The 20,527-nt window shown below is 45.4% G+C and overlaps 2 protein-coding genes across 2 annotated transcripts in view; both read right to left on the bottom strand.

The window, feature by feature from the left end:
- The window catches only part of LOC137535446 (uncharacterized), a 63,991-nt gene extending 54,338 nt beyond the window's left edge, over positions 1–9,653 (bottom strand). The window contains exon 1 of the mRNA XM_068257276.1: positions 9,484–9,653. The gene's annotated coding sequence lies outside the window, so the exon portion shown is untranslated. The remainder of the gene's footprint in view (positions 1–9,483) is intronic.
- LOC137537209 (uncharacterized) overlaps positions 1–20,527 on the bottom strand; it is a 240,790-nt gene that overhangs the window by 89,248 nt on the left and 131,015 nt on the right. Inside the window, 3 exon segments of the mRNA XM_068259314.1 lie at positions 17,409–17,717; positions 17,985–18,265; positions 18,336–19,225. Of these exon segments, the coding sequence (XP_068115415.1) occupies positions 17,409–17,717; positions 17,985–18,265; positions 18,336–19,225 (1,480 nt within the window).

Raw genomic sequence — 20,527 nt, 5'->3', positions numbered from 1 at the left:
GACGATGGTGGCCCTATGTAAGGGCGACCCGGCCACCCTCCTCTTAGGAGGTTACATGCCAAGCTGTCCGCCAGGACTAATGAGGTCCATGCCCAGACCTTATGTTACCCACCGCCCGGCGCCCACTTACCACTCTGCTTGTTGTTATCCTAGGCTGCTTTGGTGCCCCCCCCCCCCCCCCCCCCCACTGTCCTGGTGGGACTTGCTGGCCTCCATGCTGCCCATATTTGCTTTGCTGAGGTTCTGCTGGAGGCCTTTCCTCCTGGGGCACAGACTGCCCCTGATACTCCTTGTTTGGAACTGTTCCTGACTCCCTGGTTGTGCTGATAGCAGAACCAGCGAGCACTGATCACTACGTTCTTATATTTCCATGTTACATTTGTATTTTCTGAGCCAGCAAGTGCTGTTGAGGATTGGAACTCTTTGTCATGACACCGGTTGTGTGGGGATCCGGGATGACATTATTCTCAGTGTTGGGGGAATACAGGGTGGGGTGTTACTGGGTGTTACTGGGATTGTAGAATTGTGCTGATTATGGAGTGGGGACCACTTGGCTGGCTAATTCACACTCTGATAACAAAACTCTAGACATCATCACTTGGAATGTGAGAGGCCTAAGCAATAAAGTGAGACATCTTTACCCAAAGCAACATAAGCCGCATATCTGTCTGTTACAGGAGACCCCCTACAGGGTTCTCACTGCCAGGGAACCCTGGGTGGCAGCCCACTGTCTCCTCGTATTCCGGGGAGTGGGTGCTTATTCACAAGACCCTGACGGCAGATACGTCCTATTGCATGCTAAACGTAACCTTGTGGAATATGTGATTGTCAGTGTGTGTATGTCCCTCCTCCTGCTGATTCTGCTATCCTCTACGATTTGATATCTCTTATAGCTCAATTCCCATCTGCTCTTACCATGTCGGCGGCAGACAGAGTACCACCCGCAGGCAGGCACTAGTGTTGGGCGAACATCTAGATGTTCGGGCCGAACAGGCCGAACATGGCCGCGATGTTCGGGTGTTCGAGCCGAACTCCGAACATAATGGAAGTCAATGGGGACCCGAACTTTCGTGCTTTGTAAAGCCTCCTTACATGCTACATACCACAAATTTACAGGGTATGTGCACCTTGGGAGTGGGTACAAGAGGAAAAAAAATTTAGCAAAAAGAGCTTATAGTTTTTGAGAAAATCGATTTTAAAGTTTCAAAGGGAAAACTGTTTTTTAAATGCGGGAAATGTCTGTTTTCTTTGCACAGGTAACATGCTTTTTGTCGGCATGCAGTCATAAATGTAATACAGATAAGAGGTTCCAGGAAAAGGGACCGGTAACGCTAACCCAGCAGCAGCACACGTGATGGAACAGGAGGAGGGTGGCGCAGGAGGAGAAGGCCACGCTTTGAGACACAACAACCCAGGCCTTGCATGAGGACAAGAAGCGTGCGGATAGCAATTTGCATTTTGTCGCCATGCAGTCATAAATGTAATACAGATGAGAGGTTCAATAAACAGGGACCGGAAACGCTAACCCATCACAGATGTTCATTGTTCATGTTACTTGGTTGGGGTCCGGGAGTGTTGCGTAGTCGTTTCCAATCCAGGATTGATTCATTTTAATTTGAGTCAGACGGTCTGCATTTTCTGTGGAGAGGCGGATACGCCGATCTGTGACGATGCCTCCGGCAGCACTGAAACAGCGTTCCGTCATAACGCTGGCTGCCGGGCAAGCCAGCACCTCTATTGCGTACATTGCCAGTTTGTGCCAGGTGTCTAGCTTCGATACCCAATAGTTGAAGGGTGCAGATGGATTGTTCAACACAGCTACGCCATCTGACATGTAGTCCTTGACCATCTTCTCCAGGCGATCGGTGTTGGAGGTGGATCTGCACGCTTGCTGTTCTGTGTGCTGCTGCATGGGTGTCAGAAAATTTTCCCACTCCAAGGACACTGCCGATACCATTCCTTTTTGGGCACTAGCTGCGGCTTGTGTTGTTTGCTGCCCTCCTGGTCATCCTGGGTTTGCGGAAGTCAGTCTGTCGGCGTACAACTGGCTAGAGGAGGGGGAGGATGTCAATCTCCTCTCTAAAGTCTCCACAAGGGCCTGCTGGTATTCTTCCATTTTGACCTGTCTGACTCTTTCTTCAAGCAGTTTTGGAACATTGTGTTTGTACCGTGGATCCAGAATGGTATACACCCAGTAATTGGTGTTGTCCAGAATGCGCACAATGCGTGGGTCGCGTTCAATGCAGTCCTAGGCCGAAAAGGTCATAGCCTAGGGTCACAAAAACCTGTTTATTTGGGCAATTTCAATGGTAGTGATGCTGACGTACATAAATCTCAGCCATGGCCGTTAGCAACGTCTGAATTTCACGAAATGTCTCATGCAGGTAGAAGACATATTGTTAGACTTGGATTCCAAAGATGGGGTCCCTACATCTCTGCAAACCAGAGTTACAGGGCTCCAAAATTGGTAAAATCCCCCATAGGCTTTCATTGCCTCCCTATTTCACTTTCCAAAATCTCACATCTTTTCAAAGGGCAATGGCTCAGCAGTACCAAATTTTCTAGCATTGTAGGGACTCTTAGGGGGATCATGACTGGTGAGTTTTGCCACTGCTGAGCCATTGCCCTTTGAAATGGTGTGAGATTTTGGAACGGTAAATAGTAGGCCCAATGAAAGCCTGAGGGGGATATTACCAATTTTGGAGCCCTGTAACTCTGGTTTGCAGAGATGTAGAGACCCCATCTTTGGAATCCAAGTCTAACAATATGTCTTCTACCTGCATGAGACATTTCGTGAGATTCAGACGTTGCTAACGGCCATGGCTGAGATTTATGTACGTCAGCATCACTACCATTGAAATAGCCCAAATAAACAGGTTTTTGTGACCCTAGGCTATGACCTCTTCGGCCTAGGGGCCCGAAACTCACCAGTCATGTTCCCCCTAAGGGTCCCTACAATGCTAGAAAATTTGCCACTGCTGAGCAATTGCCCTTTGAAAAGATGTGAGATTTTGGAAAGTGAAATAGGGAGGCAATGAAAGCCTATGGGGGATTTTACCAATTTTGGACCCCTGTAACTCTGGTTTGCAGAGATGTAGGGACCCCATCTTTGGAATCCAAGTCTAACAATATGTCTTCTACCTGCATGAGACATTTCGTGAAATTCAGACATTGCTAACGGCCATGGCTGAGATTTATGTACATCAGCATCACTACCATTGAAATAGCCCAAATAAACAGGTTTTTGTGACCCTAGGCTATGACCTCTTCGGCCTAGGGGCCCGAAACTCACCAGTCATGTCCCCCCTAAGGGTCCCCACAATGCTAGAAAATTTGCCACTGCTGAGCAATTGCCCTTTGAAAAGATGTGAGATTTTGGAAAGTGAAATAGGGAGGCAATGAAAGCCTATGGGGGATTTTACCAATTTTGGACCCCTGTAACTCTGGTTTGCAGAGATGTAGGGACCCCATCTTTGGAATCCAAGTCTAACAATATGTCTTCTACCTGCATGAGACATTTCGTGAAATTCAGACGTTGCTAACGGCCATGGCTGAGATTTATGTACGTCAGCATCACTACCATTGAAATAGCCCAAATAAACAGGTTTTTGTGACCCTAGGCTATGACCTCTTCGGCCTAGGGGCCCAAAACTCACCAGTCATGTTCCCCCTAAGGGTCCCTACAATGCTAGAAAATTTGCCACTGCTGAGCAATTGCCCTTTGAAAAGATGTGAGATTTTGGAAAGTGAAATAGGGAGGCAATGAAAGCCTATGGGGAATTTTACCAATTTTGGACCCCTGTAACTCTGGTTTGCAGAGATGTAGGGACCCCATCTTTGGAATCCAAGTCTAACAATATATCTTCTACCTGCATGAGACATTTCGTGAAATTCAGACGTTGCTAATGGCCATGGCTGAGATTTATGTACGTCGTCAGCATCACTACCATTGAAATTGCCCAAATAAACAGGTTTTTGTGACCCTAGGCTATGACCTCTTCGGCCTAGGACTGCATTGAACGCGACCCACGCATTGTGCGCATTCTGGACAACACCAATTACTGGGTTTATACCCTTCTGGATCCACGGTACAAACACAATGTTCCAAAACTGCTTGAAGAAAGAGTCAGACAGGTCAAAATGGAAGAATACCAGCAGGCCCTTGTGGAGACTTTAGAGAGGAGATTGACATCCTCCCCCTCCTCTAGCCAGTTGTACGCCGACAGACTGACTTCCGCAAACCCAGGATGACCAGGAGGGCAGCAAACAACACAAGCCGCAGCTAGTGCCCAAAAGGGAATGGTATCGGCAGTGTCCTTGGAGTGGGAAAATTTTCTGACACACATGCAGCAGCACACAGAACAGCAAGCGTGCAGATCCACCTCCAACACCGATCGCCTGGAGAAGATGGTCAAGGACTACATGTCAGATGGCATAGCTGTGTTGAACAATCCATCTGCACCCTTCAACTATTGGGTATTGAAGCTAGACACCTGGCACAAACTGGCAATGTACGCAATAGAGGTGCTGGCTTGCCCGGCAGCCAGCGTTATGTCGGAACGCTGTTTCAGTGCTGCTGGAGGCATCGTCACAGATCGGCGTATCCGCCTCTCCACAGAAAATGCAGACCGTCTGACTCAAATTAAAATGAATCAATCCTGGATTGGAAACGACTACGCAACACTCCCGGACCCCAACCAAGTAACATTAACAATGAACATCTGTAATGGGTTAGCGTTTCCGGTCCCTGTTTATTGAACCTCTCATCTGTATTACATTTATGACTGTATGGCGACAAAATGCAAATTGCTATCCGCACGCTTCTTGTCCTCATGCAAGGCCTGGGTTGTTGTGTCTCAAAGCGTGGCCTTCTCCTTCTGCACCACCCTCCTCCTGTTCCATCACGTGTGCTGCTGCTGGGTTAGCGTTACCGGTCCCTTTTCCTGGAACCTCTTATATGTATTACATTTATGACTGCATGCCGACAAAAAGCATGTTACCTGTGCAAAGAAAACAGACATTTCCCGCATTTAAAAGACAGTTTTCCCTTTGAAACTTTAAAATCGATTTTCTCAAAAACTATAAGCTCTTTTTGCTAAAAAAAATTTTCCTCTTGTACCCACTCCCAAGGTACACATACCCTGTAAATTTGTGGTATGTAGCATGTAAGGAGGCTTTACAAAGCACGAAAGTTCGGGTCCCCATTGACTTCCATTATGTTCGGAGTTCGGCTCGAACACCCGAACATCGCGGCCATGTTCGGCCCGAACCCGAACATCTAGATGTTCGCCCAACACTACACGTGACCCGTTCGGCCAATCACAGCGCTAACCGAACGTTCGGGGAACGTTCGGCCATGCGCTCTTAGTTCGGCCATATGGCCGAACAGTTTGGCCGAACACCATCAGGTGTTCGGCCGAACTCGAACATCACCCGAACAGGGTGATGTTCTGCAGAACCCGAACAGTGGCGAACACTGTTCGCCCAACACTAGCAGGCACTACCCTGAATTGCGTACCTGGGCGGACGCCTTTGTACTCCCAGATGCAAACAGCCCTGGAGGCCCCCCCCCTTATATAAGGCAGCCTTGCTGGCCATGACACTTACTCGTGTGCCTGCTGCAAATAGACAGACTAGGGAGAGCTGCTGCAGATTTTTTCTCCTAGGGAAAGATTAGTTAGGCTCTTGGCTTGCTCCTGGCTGATGGTTATTGCTAAAATAGCACCCCTCAACAGCTCTTTTGAGAGCTGTAATGTTTTCCTGATGTGCTTATTTTTTGTGTGTTGCTCACGGACACTGACATTATACAGCCCTATCTGTTGCAGCTGGACCTTGGTAATTGTTATTACTGTGCCAGCCAGGTCCTGCCTAACTATCTATACTGGGACACCTACCTATGCCTACCTAACTACTGGGGCACCTACTTACCTATACGGGGACACCTACCTACCTACCTATACTAGGGGACCTACCTACCTACCTATACTGGGACTCCTACCTATGCCTACCTACCTATACTGGGACTCCTACCTATGCCTACCTAACTACTGGGGCACCTACTTACCTATACGGGGACACCTACCTACCTACCTAAACTAGGGGACGTACCTATGCCTACCTACCTATACTGGGACTCCTACCTATGCCTAGCTAACTACTGGGACACCTACCTATGCTTACCTACCTATACTGGGTCTCCTACCTATGCCTAGCTAACTACTGAGGCACCTACCTACCTATACTGGGTCTCCTACCTATGCCTAGCTAGCTACTGAGGCACCTACCTACCTATACTGGGACTCCTACCTAAGCTTACCTACCTATACTGGGTCTCCTACCTATGCCTAGCTAACTACTGAGGCACCTACCTACCTATACTGGGTCTCCTACCTATGCCTAGCTAACTACTGAGGCACCTACCTACCTATACTGGAACTCCTACCAATGCCAACCTACCTACACTGGGTCTCCTACCTATGCCTAGCTACATACAAGAAGATAATAAGGTCGTTGCTTCATTGTGGACAGACAAAATTTGATCAGCTTGACACTCACTGTTGTTCTATCATTGAGCTACCACAGCCCGGTGACCATATGGGCTGGAAAACTGCCACGGCCTGCACTCTCGCACCACGGTGCGCACCAGTCCAGCACGGCCGTCACTACGCAAACAGCTGTTTGCGGTGCATTACACGGTGAGTTTGGTGTGTCAGTGTGAAGCAGTACTCTAATTACACTCCCTGATTGATGTATACACATGCAAGATGTTTGAAAGCACTTTAGGCCTGCAATTTAGCATTCAATGTGATTTCTGCCCTTAAAATGCTGCTTTGCGTAAAATCCAGATTTTTCCCCGGGACTTTGGGCATGTATCCCACTCCGCCATGCCCCCCTCCAGGTGTTAGACCCCTTGAAACATCTTTTCCATCACTTTTGTGGCCAGCATAATTTTTTCTATTTTGCAAAGTTCACCTCCCCATTGAAGTCTATTGCGGTTCGCGAACTTTTATGCAAACCAAACCTTCCGCGGAAGTTCGCAAACCGAAAATCGGAGGTTCGCGACATCTCTACTTGGCGCCTCTGTTCGTACATATTACAGCACGATTAAGTCCACCCCTGGTGGAGGGGTTCTTTCCCCATTTTCCAATCTACAGAGAGCGACTTTTATACCTGAGTGGGGTCAGGTACTAATTAGAGATGTAGCGAACTGTTTGCCGGCGATTCGCCCCATAATGCTCTATTGAGCAAAACTTTGACCCTCTACATCACCGTCAGCTGCTGGAGGCCCACCCCCTCTCCTCCTCCAAGCAAGGTCCTTATACCATTTCACTCACTTCTCTGCCTACACTAATTAGTTAAGGGACAGCTGCTACCCTCCTCCCTTCTACCCTTCTACCTATTCCCTCCACCCTCCTACCGGAGGGAGGAGGGTCTCATCTGCCAGGGAATTATACTATTTCAAAAACCAGTTTACATACCATGGCTGGGAATCGAACCCAGGTCTAACTGTGTGGTGGGCAAGTCACCCTAACCGCTGTACCACAACAGTACTAACTGAAGCTGGCCTAGCATTTACTATCTATGCTCAATGCAATAGAAACATTAGGTTGCTTAAAGGGAACCTTAACTGAGAGTGATATGGATGTTTCCTATAAACAATACCAGTTGCCTGGCAGTCCAGCTGATCTCTGTGACTGCAATAGGGGCTGAATCACACCCTGAAACAAGCATGCAGCTAATCCAGTCTGACTTCCGTCAGAGCACCTGATCTGCATGCTTGTTCAGGGGCTGTGGCTAAACGTATTAGAGACACAGGATCAGCAGGCGATTCAGGCAACTGGTATTATTTTAAAAGGAAAAATTCATATCCTTCTCCGTTTAGGTTCCCTTTAAGGATTTGTAGCATAAAAGCCAACTCATATTGGCTGGGAATCGAACCCAGGTCTCACTGTGTGGTGGGCAAGCACCCTAACCGCTGTACCACAACAGTACTAACTGAAGCTGGCCTAGCATTTACCATTTATGCTCAATACAAGAGAAAAAGTAGACAGTAGGCCAGCACCTATTCAGTAGGAGACCTTAGGCAAGTATTCCTAACACTGCTACTGCCTATAGAGCATGCCCTAGTGGCTGCAGCTCTGGTGCTTTGAGTCCGCCAGGAAAAGCGTAATATAAATGTTATTTGTCTTGTCTACTTTTTTTCTTGGATGTAGGAGGGAGGAGGGAATAGGTAGAAGGGTGGAGGGTGTGTCTCCAGGTATTAGAGCCCTTGAAACATGTTTTCTATCATTTTTCCAGCTGGTAGAATTTTTTCAAATTTTCAAAGTTCGCCTTCCCATTGAAGTCTATTGCGGTTCGCGAACTTTTGCGCGAACCGAACCTTTCGCGGAGAACCGAAAATCGGAGGTTCGCGACATCTCTAGTACTAATACTCCCCACCTGCCTGTCAAGTGGTTGCCTGATGGTAACCCACCTTTGTGAGTATAAGAACTTTTGACATAACATTATATATTGAGCTTACCAGACAATATTGCACTATTGGGCTCTTGGTGTCCTCTGTTTTGTTTTTACAAATTTTCTCCAAAGTTCTTTTTGAAATATACTTTTCTCTTGTACCCACTGTTCTCCCGAACATATCCTGCAAATTTGGGGATTCCAGCTTGTTTTGGGGCTTTCTTATTAACCGCTAAAGTAGTCGGCCATTAAAATGTCTTTAAAAATAACCATTAATGAAGCATTTGTGCAAAATACGTATTTTTGGCAACTATTTCACACCCGATCCCCCTCAGTCCGGGTTTTGTACACTTTTTACACCTTTTTTGAAGAAACTGGCTGCAGAGATTCCTGAAAGCTTTAGATGATCGCCCTGCCATTTGGGCTCGTCCACACTAGGGGCGTTTTCTGCCTTTTTTCAAGTGCAGGCGATTTTCAAAATTGCCCACAAAACTCTTGTGCAATGATTCTCTATGAGAAGTATCAGCGTGTTGCGTCCGCTTTGCACTCCGCCTGTACTATTTTTGGGGCATTTTGTTCTAATGGAAAGTATAGGAAGAGCGCTAAACGCCCACAAAATCTCTTTATGGGGCGATTGCGTTTGCGCTTTTATGAATAATTACATTGTATTTATTCTTTTCCGGGAGAAAGAGTTCACTTCCCTGACTGATGTCAGAAAGTTATATAAAAACGAATTGCTCTACAAAAGCACTAACAAAAGCGTAGCGTGCAGTGGTGCGCCGAGAGGGGGAAAATAATGGTGCAAAAAATCAAAAATCGCTGGAGTCAGTGATTTTGATTTTAGATGTGAACAAAGCCTTACAGTCTATGGAGCTTACCACAAACAGTCATTTCGCAAATATTTGCAAACGTGTTCGGGAACATGAAAATCTGATGTTCATTCATCACTATTTATTAGATAATGTGGGGGATCCAGGTGGACCCCAAGTACTGCTCTTTTCATTACAAGAAATGAGAGTCTCCTCTTACTCAGTGATGTAAAGGGGCGGCCGATTCGTCATCATGGCGTCCTTGTAGAGGTCCTGCTGTCCTATATGCTGCCATTGGTCCATGGGGAGAGAATTAGTGACAATGTGACAAGTTATGGAGGATTAGGGCTTCACAAGAGGGATGAGATATCAGAAATCTTCAGAAATATCTTCAGGTATCTTATGTCCTCTGCTGCCAGTTCCAGCAATGGCTTCCCTCTACTTCCTCCCACATCACCTTTACCACCCAACTTCCTGTCTGTGCCAAACAGCACTTCCTGTTACCCGTTTAGTGAGATTGTCATCTTGTGGTCATTATGAGAACTGCAGCCTTATGTAATATTTTGTGAATTCTGCAAGTCTTCGTTTAATTACGCTCCTGCTGATTATTAAAGATGCAATAATTATTCTAAACATACAAACTGCATGCAAACTCTGGAGGAATGAAATGATCAATAAATGGTACATCAAGTGACATTTATTATCATGTCCTATAATAAATATGTAATCAGACTTTATTAGATATTTAGTGAAGCAATAGAGAAAGACCTTTCGTCAGTGCTGATGATTGATCCATGCATTGTGGAGCATGTGACCCCAACAGGAATGGTACTCCCCCAGACCCCCGCACCCCCAGTGGCACACGCCATTACCAACCTCCCTTATGGAGGCCAGAGGAGCAGCACCCTGTCAGTAAGTAATGGTGCTCCCCCAGACCCCAGCACCCCCAGTGGCACACACCATTACCAACCTTCCTTATGAGGGTCAGAGGAGCAGCACCCTGTCAGTAAGGAATGGTGCTCCCCCAGACTCCAGCACCCCTAGTGGCACACGCCATTACCAACCTCCCTTATGGGGGTCAGAGGAGCAGCACCCTGTCAGTAAGGAATGGTGCTCCCCCAGACTCCAGCACCCATAGTGGCACACACCATTACCAACCTTCCTTATGGGGGGCAGAGGAGCAGCACCCTGTCAGTAAGTAATGGTGCTCCCCCAGACCCTCGCACATCTAGCTATTTATAGGAGGGATAATACTGGGGGCACATCTGACTGTAGGAGGGATAATACTGGGGGCACATCTGACTGTAGGAGGGATAATACTGGGGGCACATCTGGCTATAGGGAGGGATAATACTGGGGGCACATATGGCTATAGGGAGGGATAATACTGGGGGCACATCTGACTATTTATAGGGGGGATAATACTGGGGGCACATCTGGCTATAGGGAGGGATAATACTGGGGGAACATCTGGCTATAGGGAGGGATAATACTGGGGGCACATCTGGCTATAGGGATGGATAATACTGGGGGCACATCTGGCTATAGGGAGGGATAATACTGGGGGCACATCTGGCTATAGGGAGGGATAATACTGGGGGCACATCTGGCTATAGGGAGGGATAATACTGGGGGCACATCTGGTTCCCTGTACTGGGTAGGGCAGCATATCTGGTTATCTGTACTGGGGAACCTAATACTGGGTGCACACCTAGCTACCTAAAGGGCGGGGGCTAATACTAGGGCAACTACCTAATACTGCGGACACATCTACCTATACTGTGGTGGGCACCATTTGGCGGGGGGGCAGGAGGGCATTTCTGGTGCTTAACCTGCTGGGCGGTCTGGACGAGCACAGCTCGTCCAGTACCGCCGGAGGCTGCCGCTCAGGCCCTGCTGGGCCGATTTGGCTGAAATAAAAAGCAGCACACGCAGCCGGCACTTTGCCAGCCGCGTGTGCTGCCTGATCGCCGCCGCTCTGCGGCGATTCGCCGCGAGCAGCGGCGAAAGAGGGCCCCCCTAGCCGCCTGAGCCCTGCGCAGCCGGAACAAAAAGTTCCGGCCAGCGCTAAGGGCTGGATCGGAGGCGGCTGACGTCACGACGTCGGCTGACGTCGATGACGTCACTCCGCTCGTCGCTATGGCGACGATATAAGCAAAACAAGGAAGGCCGCTCATTGCGGCCTTCCTTGTTTATTCTGGGCGCCGGAGGCGATCGGAAGATCGCCTCCGGAGCGCCCTCTAGTGGGCTTTCATGCAGCCAACTTTCAGTTGGCTGCATGAAATAGTTTTTTTTTTATTAAAAAAAAACCCTCCCGCAGCCTGCCTGGCGATCTTAATAGAACGCCAGGCAGGTTAAGAGCCGTTGCTGGCCTGCCGGGGGAGCGTACGGTGTCACCCCTAGGCTACAATTAAATCTGTGTAAGGGAGGGGACCACAGCATAAATGGGGAAATGTAACAGGGTAAAATGTAATAATAGGAATGCTGTGACAACGATTACATTAATTGCGGTCTTAAACCCCCCTAGTGACCAGGCCATTTTTTTTACTAATTAGGCCACTGCAGCTTTAGAGCCTCGCTGCAGGGCCGTACAGCTAAGCACACAAGTGATCCCCCCCCCTTTTCTGCCCACCAACAGAGCTATCCCTCAGCGCTGCCTGGCACTGATTGGCCAGGCAGCGCACGGGGTCTCGGCTGGAGGTGAGCTCTGATCCCTGCCAGCATGTTCATTTATGTTTATTTAATTGTATATTTTTTGAATAAATATTGCTATTTTTAAAATTATTTTATTGTAACCCCACCCTCCCACTCCCCGCTAGCCAATGACAGCGATCGGGTGTCATAGGGTTCAGCCTGTGACAGCGGATTGCTCCTGTGTGTCTCAGGGGGACAGCTGTGTCACACGGCTATCCCCTGTATAGCGCTGCCATAGATCGCAGTGCTGCACCATATAAATAGACAGCATTTCACCGTCTAACAGTCTCCTAGCAGAGATCGTCGCTGGGATTGGATTGCTTCTCCTGTCCCCAGGTTCAGAGATTTTCTCTCAGGAACTAAGGTGAGACTTATTGACTCGATGCATTAGCAGGTCTCTTCACATAAATTCCCTTTATGGGCATATCTCCAACTGAGGAGTTTCTTACAGGATCCCTCTGAGAGAGCCGTGCTCGTCACAGAGCTAACTTCTCTGGAAGGATTTCTCACTTCTAAAGGTCCACACAGACACACCGTCTCATGGCTCTATGAGTGGTTGGTCACTGAAGGGCCCTTATCTACTTTGCTGTATCAATGGAAATGGGGAACTGCCTTGGGGAAGTGTTTTTCTGAGGAGCAGAGGCAGGCTGTCTGGGCAAACAATCATAAGAGTACGCTGAATGCTACTGCTCAGGAGCAGCGGTTCAAGCTCCTCACCCAGTGCTACAGGACTCCAGCTTTGCTGAGCAAATCTGTTACTGGCACTACAGAAGCTTGCTGGAGATGTGGCTCTAGCAGGGCAGACTTACTACACATTTTCTGGCATTGTCCGAAGCTGCTTCATTTTTGGAACAAGTCCACAAATAGACAGAAACGTTCTTCACAAAGGTCCCAACACTCTGGAATTCTTTCTTCTACATACTGGCCTCTTCTCAGTCAAGAGGTATAAGGAATATACTTTACCCAATTTGGTAAATGCGGCTAGAGCTACTATCCCCTTCCTATGGAAGAAAACAACTCCCCCTATGATTGTACAATGGCTAAACAGGGTAGATAGAACTGCACAAATGGAGGAAACCATTTTACTGTCTCAAGACAGAATGGATCACACACATTCCATAAAGTCCATAATGGATCATAAACTCCTATCAGGCACACAAAGAGTTAAACTTTCCCAACGCAAAAGTTAAAGAGGAACTCCAGTGAAAATAATGTAATAAAAAATGTGCTTCATTTTTACAATAATTATGTATAAATGATTTTGTCCCATTGTAAAACCTTTTAAATCCCTAATTTACATCCTGACATATATCACATGGTGACATTTTTACTGCTGGCAAGTGATTTAGCTGCTGCATGCTTTTTTGGCAGTTGGAAACAGCTGTAAACAGCTATTTCCCACAATGCAACAAGGTTCACAGACAGGAAACTGCCAGGACCATGGTCCTCACAGCTTCCCGTGGGAGGGGTTTCACCACAATATCAGCCATACAGAACCCCCGATGATCCGTTTGGAAAAATAATATATTTCTCATGTAATAGGGGGTATCAGCTACTCATTGGGATAAAGTTCAATTCTTGGTCAGAGTTTCTCTTTAAGGTGGCCATATATCTAGTGATTTTGCGGTATGATCAACCATGTGATTGAACCATTTTATCTAAATGAAAGAAAACCTATCAGGACCCATGGGGCCCCACAGCACACATGCAGAGACGGGTCCTGATGAGGTTTGACAAAATCGAGAGGAGGAGCAGCCTTATTTAAGCTAAAACCAGGCTGTCACCCTCCACCACACTCTGCAAGACTCACCCACCACTAGCAGTCATCTGTGACGATCCTGCCAGACACCATAAACACACAGATTCCTGTACCAAAGGAGATCTGTCTGTCTATGGCAATTGTGGCAATTTCATACACTGCTGTCAAGCTTCTCACACTCAGGCTGGTGTCACGTATCCAGGGTCAGCCGCGGTCTTAAGACCAAAACTACGGGAAGCCACCCACACACACTGCAATCTCACACAGTAGCAATGAACAATCCGAGCATACAATCTGGCACTGATCTGTAACACAATACTCTGCAGTCTCTCTCTAGGAGATGTCAGTTCTCTGCTTAGTACACAGAAGGATATTTATTAAATACAGATTTAATATTTTAAAAGAGTGGAATAAATGCGGGAAGAATATATACAAAAATATTTACAAAAACAAAAGTAAAAATGACAAAGATACACAGCAGGACGTTCATTTCTCAAAATAAAAAGGGAATAAAATAGAAATAAAGGTTACCCTGTGTAAGGCTTAAAGAGGAACTCCAGTGAAAATAATGCAATAAAAAAGTGCTTCATTTTTACCATAATTATTTATAAATGATTTAGTCAGTGTTTGCTCTCTGTAAAATCTTTCCTCTCCCCGATTTACATTCTGACATTTATTACATGGTGACATTTTTACTGTGGGAAAGTTATGTAGCTGCCGCTAGCTGTTTTGGCTGTTAGAGACAGCTGTAAACAGCTACTTCCTGTCTGTGAACCTTGTTACATTGTAACAAACTGCCAAAAGTACCGCGGTCCCAGAGCTTCTTGTGAGAGGGGTTTCAGCACAAAATCAGTCATACAGCGCCTCCTGATGGTCTGTTTGTGAAAAGCAATATATTTCTCATGTTAAAGGGGGTATCAGCTACTGATTGGGATAAAGTTCAACTCTTGGTTGGAGTTTCTCTTTAATTCCTGGTGTGGGAGGATCCTGATTGGCTGGGGGCGTGACTAGTCATCATTTAAACAGAAGTTCGGGGACCCCTTGGTACTGAGGCGCCAGGTGTTACCTGGACTATATGCTGGTAAGTAACTACTACTTTTTACCCTATTGAAGACCTTGATTCCCCAATCATCTGGTTACCATTGCACTTTATAATCAGAGGTCCGTTTGTCCCATGCTACCCTCCTTCATCCCACTGTTAATACTGCCGCAACACCACCTATTTACTCCCTATAATAACCTGCACAATACCCCAGATCCCTCAGCCCGCTTTAACCCCCCCCCCCCCCCTCCCCCTTTTCCTTGCACTTATCCCACTTTTTCCAATTTCATATTTTACTTTTCTAAATGAACACATATCAATTGTTACCACTTCTTTCTTACAACAACACACATTAATGCATAGGCACTAATTTGATATGTGTTATATAGATAATTATGTATGTATGCATTTTGTTCGAATATACACCAATGTGTGCCTCTTATCCCCAGTTGTGGACTCCAACTTTCTATTGCCTGATGAAGCAGGTATAGGCCTGTGAAACGCATTGCGAATAACCCCCCTGGAGTGTACCAATAAATTTACTTTATCTTGAATACACAGCTTGTTGTGTCTGCTTGCAGGAGGTAAGTCCACCACTGCCTCCTAAGCATTTTTAAAACTTTTTAAGAACTGATTTTATTCATTTGGCGCCTCTGTTCTTTATTACTTTATAAGTCTAATATTGTTTCCAGTACAGGAAGAGTTAAGAGACTCCAGTTGTTATCTATGCAAAAAAGCCATTGAGTTCTATGACTTTCAAAGTCGCAGGGATCTCTGAGTTCTGAAGGTTGTTATCTGAGCTGTAAGTGAAAGATTTTCTTTTCCTCTGCCAGAGGACAGGTCAATAGTTCACAGCCTGCTCTGTAAAAACATTTAGAATGCTGAGTGTTGTGTAATCTGCACATATTAGAGAATGATGCAATAGGATGAAAAACACTATGGGCTTGATTCACAAAAAAGAGTGCTAACTGTTAGCACGGCCGTTTTCGCGCGAATTTTCGCATTGCGCGCGATCGCGAATTTTCACGCGAATCGATATAGTTTTGCGCGCGAACATGAATTTTCGCGCAAAAACGATATTGATCTTGCATGAAAATTCGCGTTCGCGCGCGAAAACGATATCGATTCGCGTGAAAATTCGCGAGCGCGCAATGCGAAAATTCGCGCGAAAACGGCCGTGCTAACAGTTAGCACTCTTTTGTGAATCAAGCCCCATATACCTGAAAATTAAAATATGAGAATATTCTCTTTGCTGCTAATCTTCTAGTAATTATCTGTACTACACAACCAATTCATTATATCATCATTTTTTCGCTTCAGTGTCTCTTTAAGGACCGCAGGCTTACCCCCCCCCCCCCCTCCCCCCAGTGACCAGGCCATTTTTTACAATTCAGTGCACTGCAGCTTTAACAGCTCGCTGCAGAGCCACACAACTTATCACACAAATGAATCTTGCCTCCTTTTCTTGCCTCTTTTAAAATTCATTTAAATATTCTTTTCTTTAATAAAAATGTCGGTTTTATTATTATTTTGTTTTTAATTTATTCCCTCCCTCCATCCCCCTCCAGAGCCAATCAGTGTGATCGGCTCCCATGGGCATTAGCCTATGAGAGCGATCACTTCTTGAGTGTCTCTTGGGGACAGTTCAGTGACAGAGCTGTCCCCCGTATAGAGAGATCGCAGCGCTGTACAAACAGATACCGGCTCTGTTTTTCGATTTTACAGCCTGTCAGCTGCTCCACAGATTGGCCTCAATTCACTAAGCTTATCTCCAGTCTTTAATAACGTTTCTAGAGTTGTTACCATGGTGATGAGGCATGTCATATTCAGGAAACATTTTACCTCAGGCAAACCTAAAGTTAATTCTTCTGTCTTTAAGTTAACTCTCCAATCCTTAAAATAACTCCAGAGTTACAGACAGGCTGTTAATTAACTGTGTGTGAAAATAACTACAGAGGAGGTAACTTAACTACATAGGAGGTAAGTTAAGGAATGGAGAGATAAGATAACTCTCTCACTGTGTGGTGGCAAGTTTTCTCTTGCCTTATTATCTCCAGCATGATCTTAGTGATTGTATCATAGTCACACTAACCAATCTTAAATGTTTGCTGTGCTCACAGTGGATCTGCCTCCAGAAGTCTGTAGTGGATGAGACCTGTATGGCAGCTGTGACATAGAATTATGGGATTGGCAGGTGTTTGCAACAGGAACCTTTTATTATCAAGAGTGGTTGTTCAGCCAGATAAAAGTGTTTTAGCTTTTATTTTATTTTCAGGAGAGCCATGGCTGCATGTGACAGCAGATCCTGCCTCATACACATAGATAGAGCAGCCGGTAAATTATCCTTTGCAATTGAATAAATATAAAGAGTACACAGGCAAGTTGTAACTAGGCTTAGTACTATATGTATCTATGTTTATCTCATCATGTCACTTCAGTTCAGGGAGTTCAATGCTTTACAAACCAATACACTGAGCAGCATGAAAGGGATTCTGGGTAAATATGCTGCCATGTAGACTTAGCAAGGAATAAAACACACAACGCAAAAGTTTGAGAAGCTGTGATTTACACCTACAACATTTCCCACATGCAGCACACAAATATGGCGTCTCACCAGTGTGAGAGCTCATGTATAATGAGCTCTGATCACTGTATGAAACATTTCCCACACTCAGCACATGGATAGGTCTTCTCTACAGTGTGAGATCTCTTATGTCTGACTAGCTCAGATTTCTGTACAAAACATTCCCCACACTCAGCACATGAATAAGGCTTCTCACGAGTGTCAGTTCTCTCATGTATGAGAAGCTGTGATTTAAACATGAAACATTTCCCACACTCACCACATAAATATGGCTTCTCTCCAGAGTGGGATTTCTGATGTACAGAAAGCAGTGATTTACATTCAAAACATTTCCCACACTCTGCACATGAATAGCGCTTCTCTCCAGTGTGAGTTCTTTCATGTATGACAAGCTGTGATTTCTGTGCATAACATTTCCCACACTCAGCACACGAATAAGGCTTCTCCCCAGTGTGAAATCTCTCATGAATGACAAGATGTGATTTCAGCCCAAAACATTTCCCACACACAGCACATGGATAAGGCTTCTCTCCAGTGTGAACCTCTCATGTAAGACAAGCTGTGATTTAAATACAAAACATTTCCCACACTCAGCACATAAATATGGCTTCTTTTCAGCATGGCATCTCATGTCGGACAAGCTGTGATTTCCATATAAAACATTTCCCACACTCAGCACATGAATATGGCTTCTCAACAATGTGATATCTCTCATGATATGCAAGAACTGATGTATTTACAAAACATTTCCCACACTCAGCACATGCATATGGCTTCTCTCCAGTTTGGTATTTCTTATGTATGATAAGACTTGATTGCCACGTAAAACATTTCCCAAACTCAGAACATGAATAGGGCTTCTCTCCGGTGTGAGCTCTCTCATGCATGATAAGCTGGCATTTCCATACAAAATATTTCCCACACTTAGAACATGAATAGCGCTTCTCATCAGTGTGAATTTTTTTTATGTATGACAAGTTCTGACTTTTATACAAAACATTTCCCACACTCAGCACATGAATAGGGCTTCTCACCAGTGTGAGTTCTCTCATGTATGACAAGGTGTGATTTCTGAAAAAAACACTTCCCACAATCGGCACATGAATATGGCTTCTCGCCAGTGTGAGATCTTTCATGCATGACAAGATGTGATTTCTGTACAAAACGTTTACCACACTCGGTACATGAATATGGCTTTTCACCAGTGTGAGTTCTCTCATGTGTGGCAAGAAGTGATTTCAGTATAAAACGTTTCCCACACTCAGCACATGAATATGGCTTCTCACCAGTGTGAGATCTCTGATGTGTGACAAGGTTTGATTTAATTGAAAAACATTTCCCACACTCAGCACAAGAATATGGCTTCTCACCAGTGTGAGATCTCTCATGTTGGACAAGATGTGATATTCTTATAAAACATTTCCCACACTCAACACATGAATAGGGCTTCTCACCAGTGTGAGATCTCTCATGTGTGACAAGGTTTGATTTAATTGAAAAGCATTTCCCACACTCAGCACAAGAATATGGCTTCTCACCAGTGTGAGATCTCTCATGTTGGACAAGATGTGATATTCTTATAAAACATTTACCACACTCAACACATGAATTCTTTCCCATGTGAGTTTTCTCATGATTGACAAGCTGTGATTTCCCCATAAAACATTTCCCACACATGGAACAGGAATGAGACCCTCCAGCAGAGGGAGAGCTGTGCTGGGTATGAGGCCCCTCAGGGTTAGACAGGTGAGGGGAGTCTGTGGGATTATTTGGGGTAATCAGGATATCTGCAGGAGACTCTTGTCCAGTGACATCATCCGTTGTACAGTCTGTGGATACAGAGAGACGGGTCTCTGAGAGGTTCCTGATGCCGGGACTCCGCCCTGCAAATAGAGAAAAATCATCACTTCCTGTTAGAGAATTCTGAGGGGAGGAACAATTATCATTAGTGATGGTCAGTGAGGTGCTGAGAAGTCAAAGTTGGTGCAAAGTTTATGCAGATTAGAGATGGACCAGATGCAGCAGCTGAATAACTCATCTGATTCCGAATATAATAATCAAATCGGGTGGTTGGTCGGCTGCCAAGTCACCTGATGTATGGCCACCTTTAGATTAGGGATTGTGTGCTCAGTTAGCTTAGTTGCTAGGCCTAGGTGGGGGGGGGGGGATAGATGAGGGATTATAGTCACACATTACTTGTTTTATCCTGTACAGTGTCAGACTCAGTGTGCTATATATATATATATATATATATATATATATATATATATGTATATGTATGTATGTGTATATATATATATATATATATATATATATATATATATATATATATATATATATATTAGTGTAGTTCTAGTGTCACTTGTCTGTCACTCACTATTACTAGCTGGCCAGTTTGTTTGTCACTCCAGCTGTTACTTGTGAGTGAGTTATTATTGCTAGTTAAAGGGAGGGGGGACACCAAGAGCCCAATAGTGTGATATTGAATAGATGATAATTAATAATGAGTAATATAACAACTTAATACTCACAAACCAGGGTTACCATTAGGCAACCACTGTAAAGGCAGGTGGGGAGATTAACCTGACCCCACTCAGGATTAAAAGTCGCTCTCTGTAGATGGAAAAAAGATGGGTACAACCCTCCACCAAGGGTGGACTTAGCAATATGTAGAAGCTTTCCAGAGGCGCCAATAGAATAAAAGTCACTTAAACGAGCTTAAAACCGATGGGGCAGTGTTGGACCTATCCCATCCATGCGGACAAAGCAAACAAAGGAAGGACTGTGGCATCAACAGTCAAACAACAATTTATTTATACTCCACAGTAAAAATAGGCAACACGTTTCACGGGCTCAATCCTGCTTCATCAGGCCAATCAAAAAGGAGCATACAGCTTAACAGCATCAAAACCACACTGAGCGCCTCTTTTGCCTATTTTTACTGTGGAGTATAAATAAATTGTTGTTTGACTGTTGATGCCACAGTCCTTCCTTTGTCTGCATGGATGGGATAGGCCCACCACTGTCCCATCGGTTTTAAGCTCGTTTAAGTGACTTTTATTCTATTGGCGCCTCTGGAAAGCTTCTACATATTATTATTACTAGTGTCACTTGTCTGTCACTCACTATTACTAGCCGGCCAGTTTGTGTGTCACTCCAGCTGTTACTTGTGAGCGAGTTAGTTA

Source organism: Hyperolius riggenbachi, chromosome 10 (assembly GCF_040937935.1).
Source record: "Hyperolius riggenbachi isolate aHypRig1 chromosome 10, aHypRig1.pri, whole genome shotgun sequence".
In the NCBI taxonomy this organism is placed as follows: Eukaryota; Metazoa; Chordata; class Amphibia; order Anura; family Hyperoliidae; genus Hyperolius; species Hyperolius riggenbachi.
This window is presented reverse-complemented; position numbering and strand designations above follow the sequence as displayed.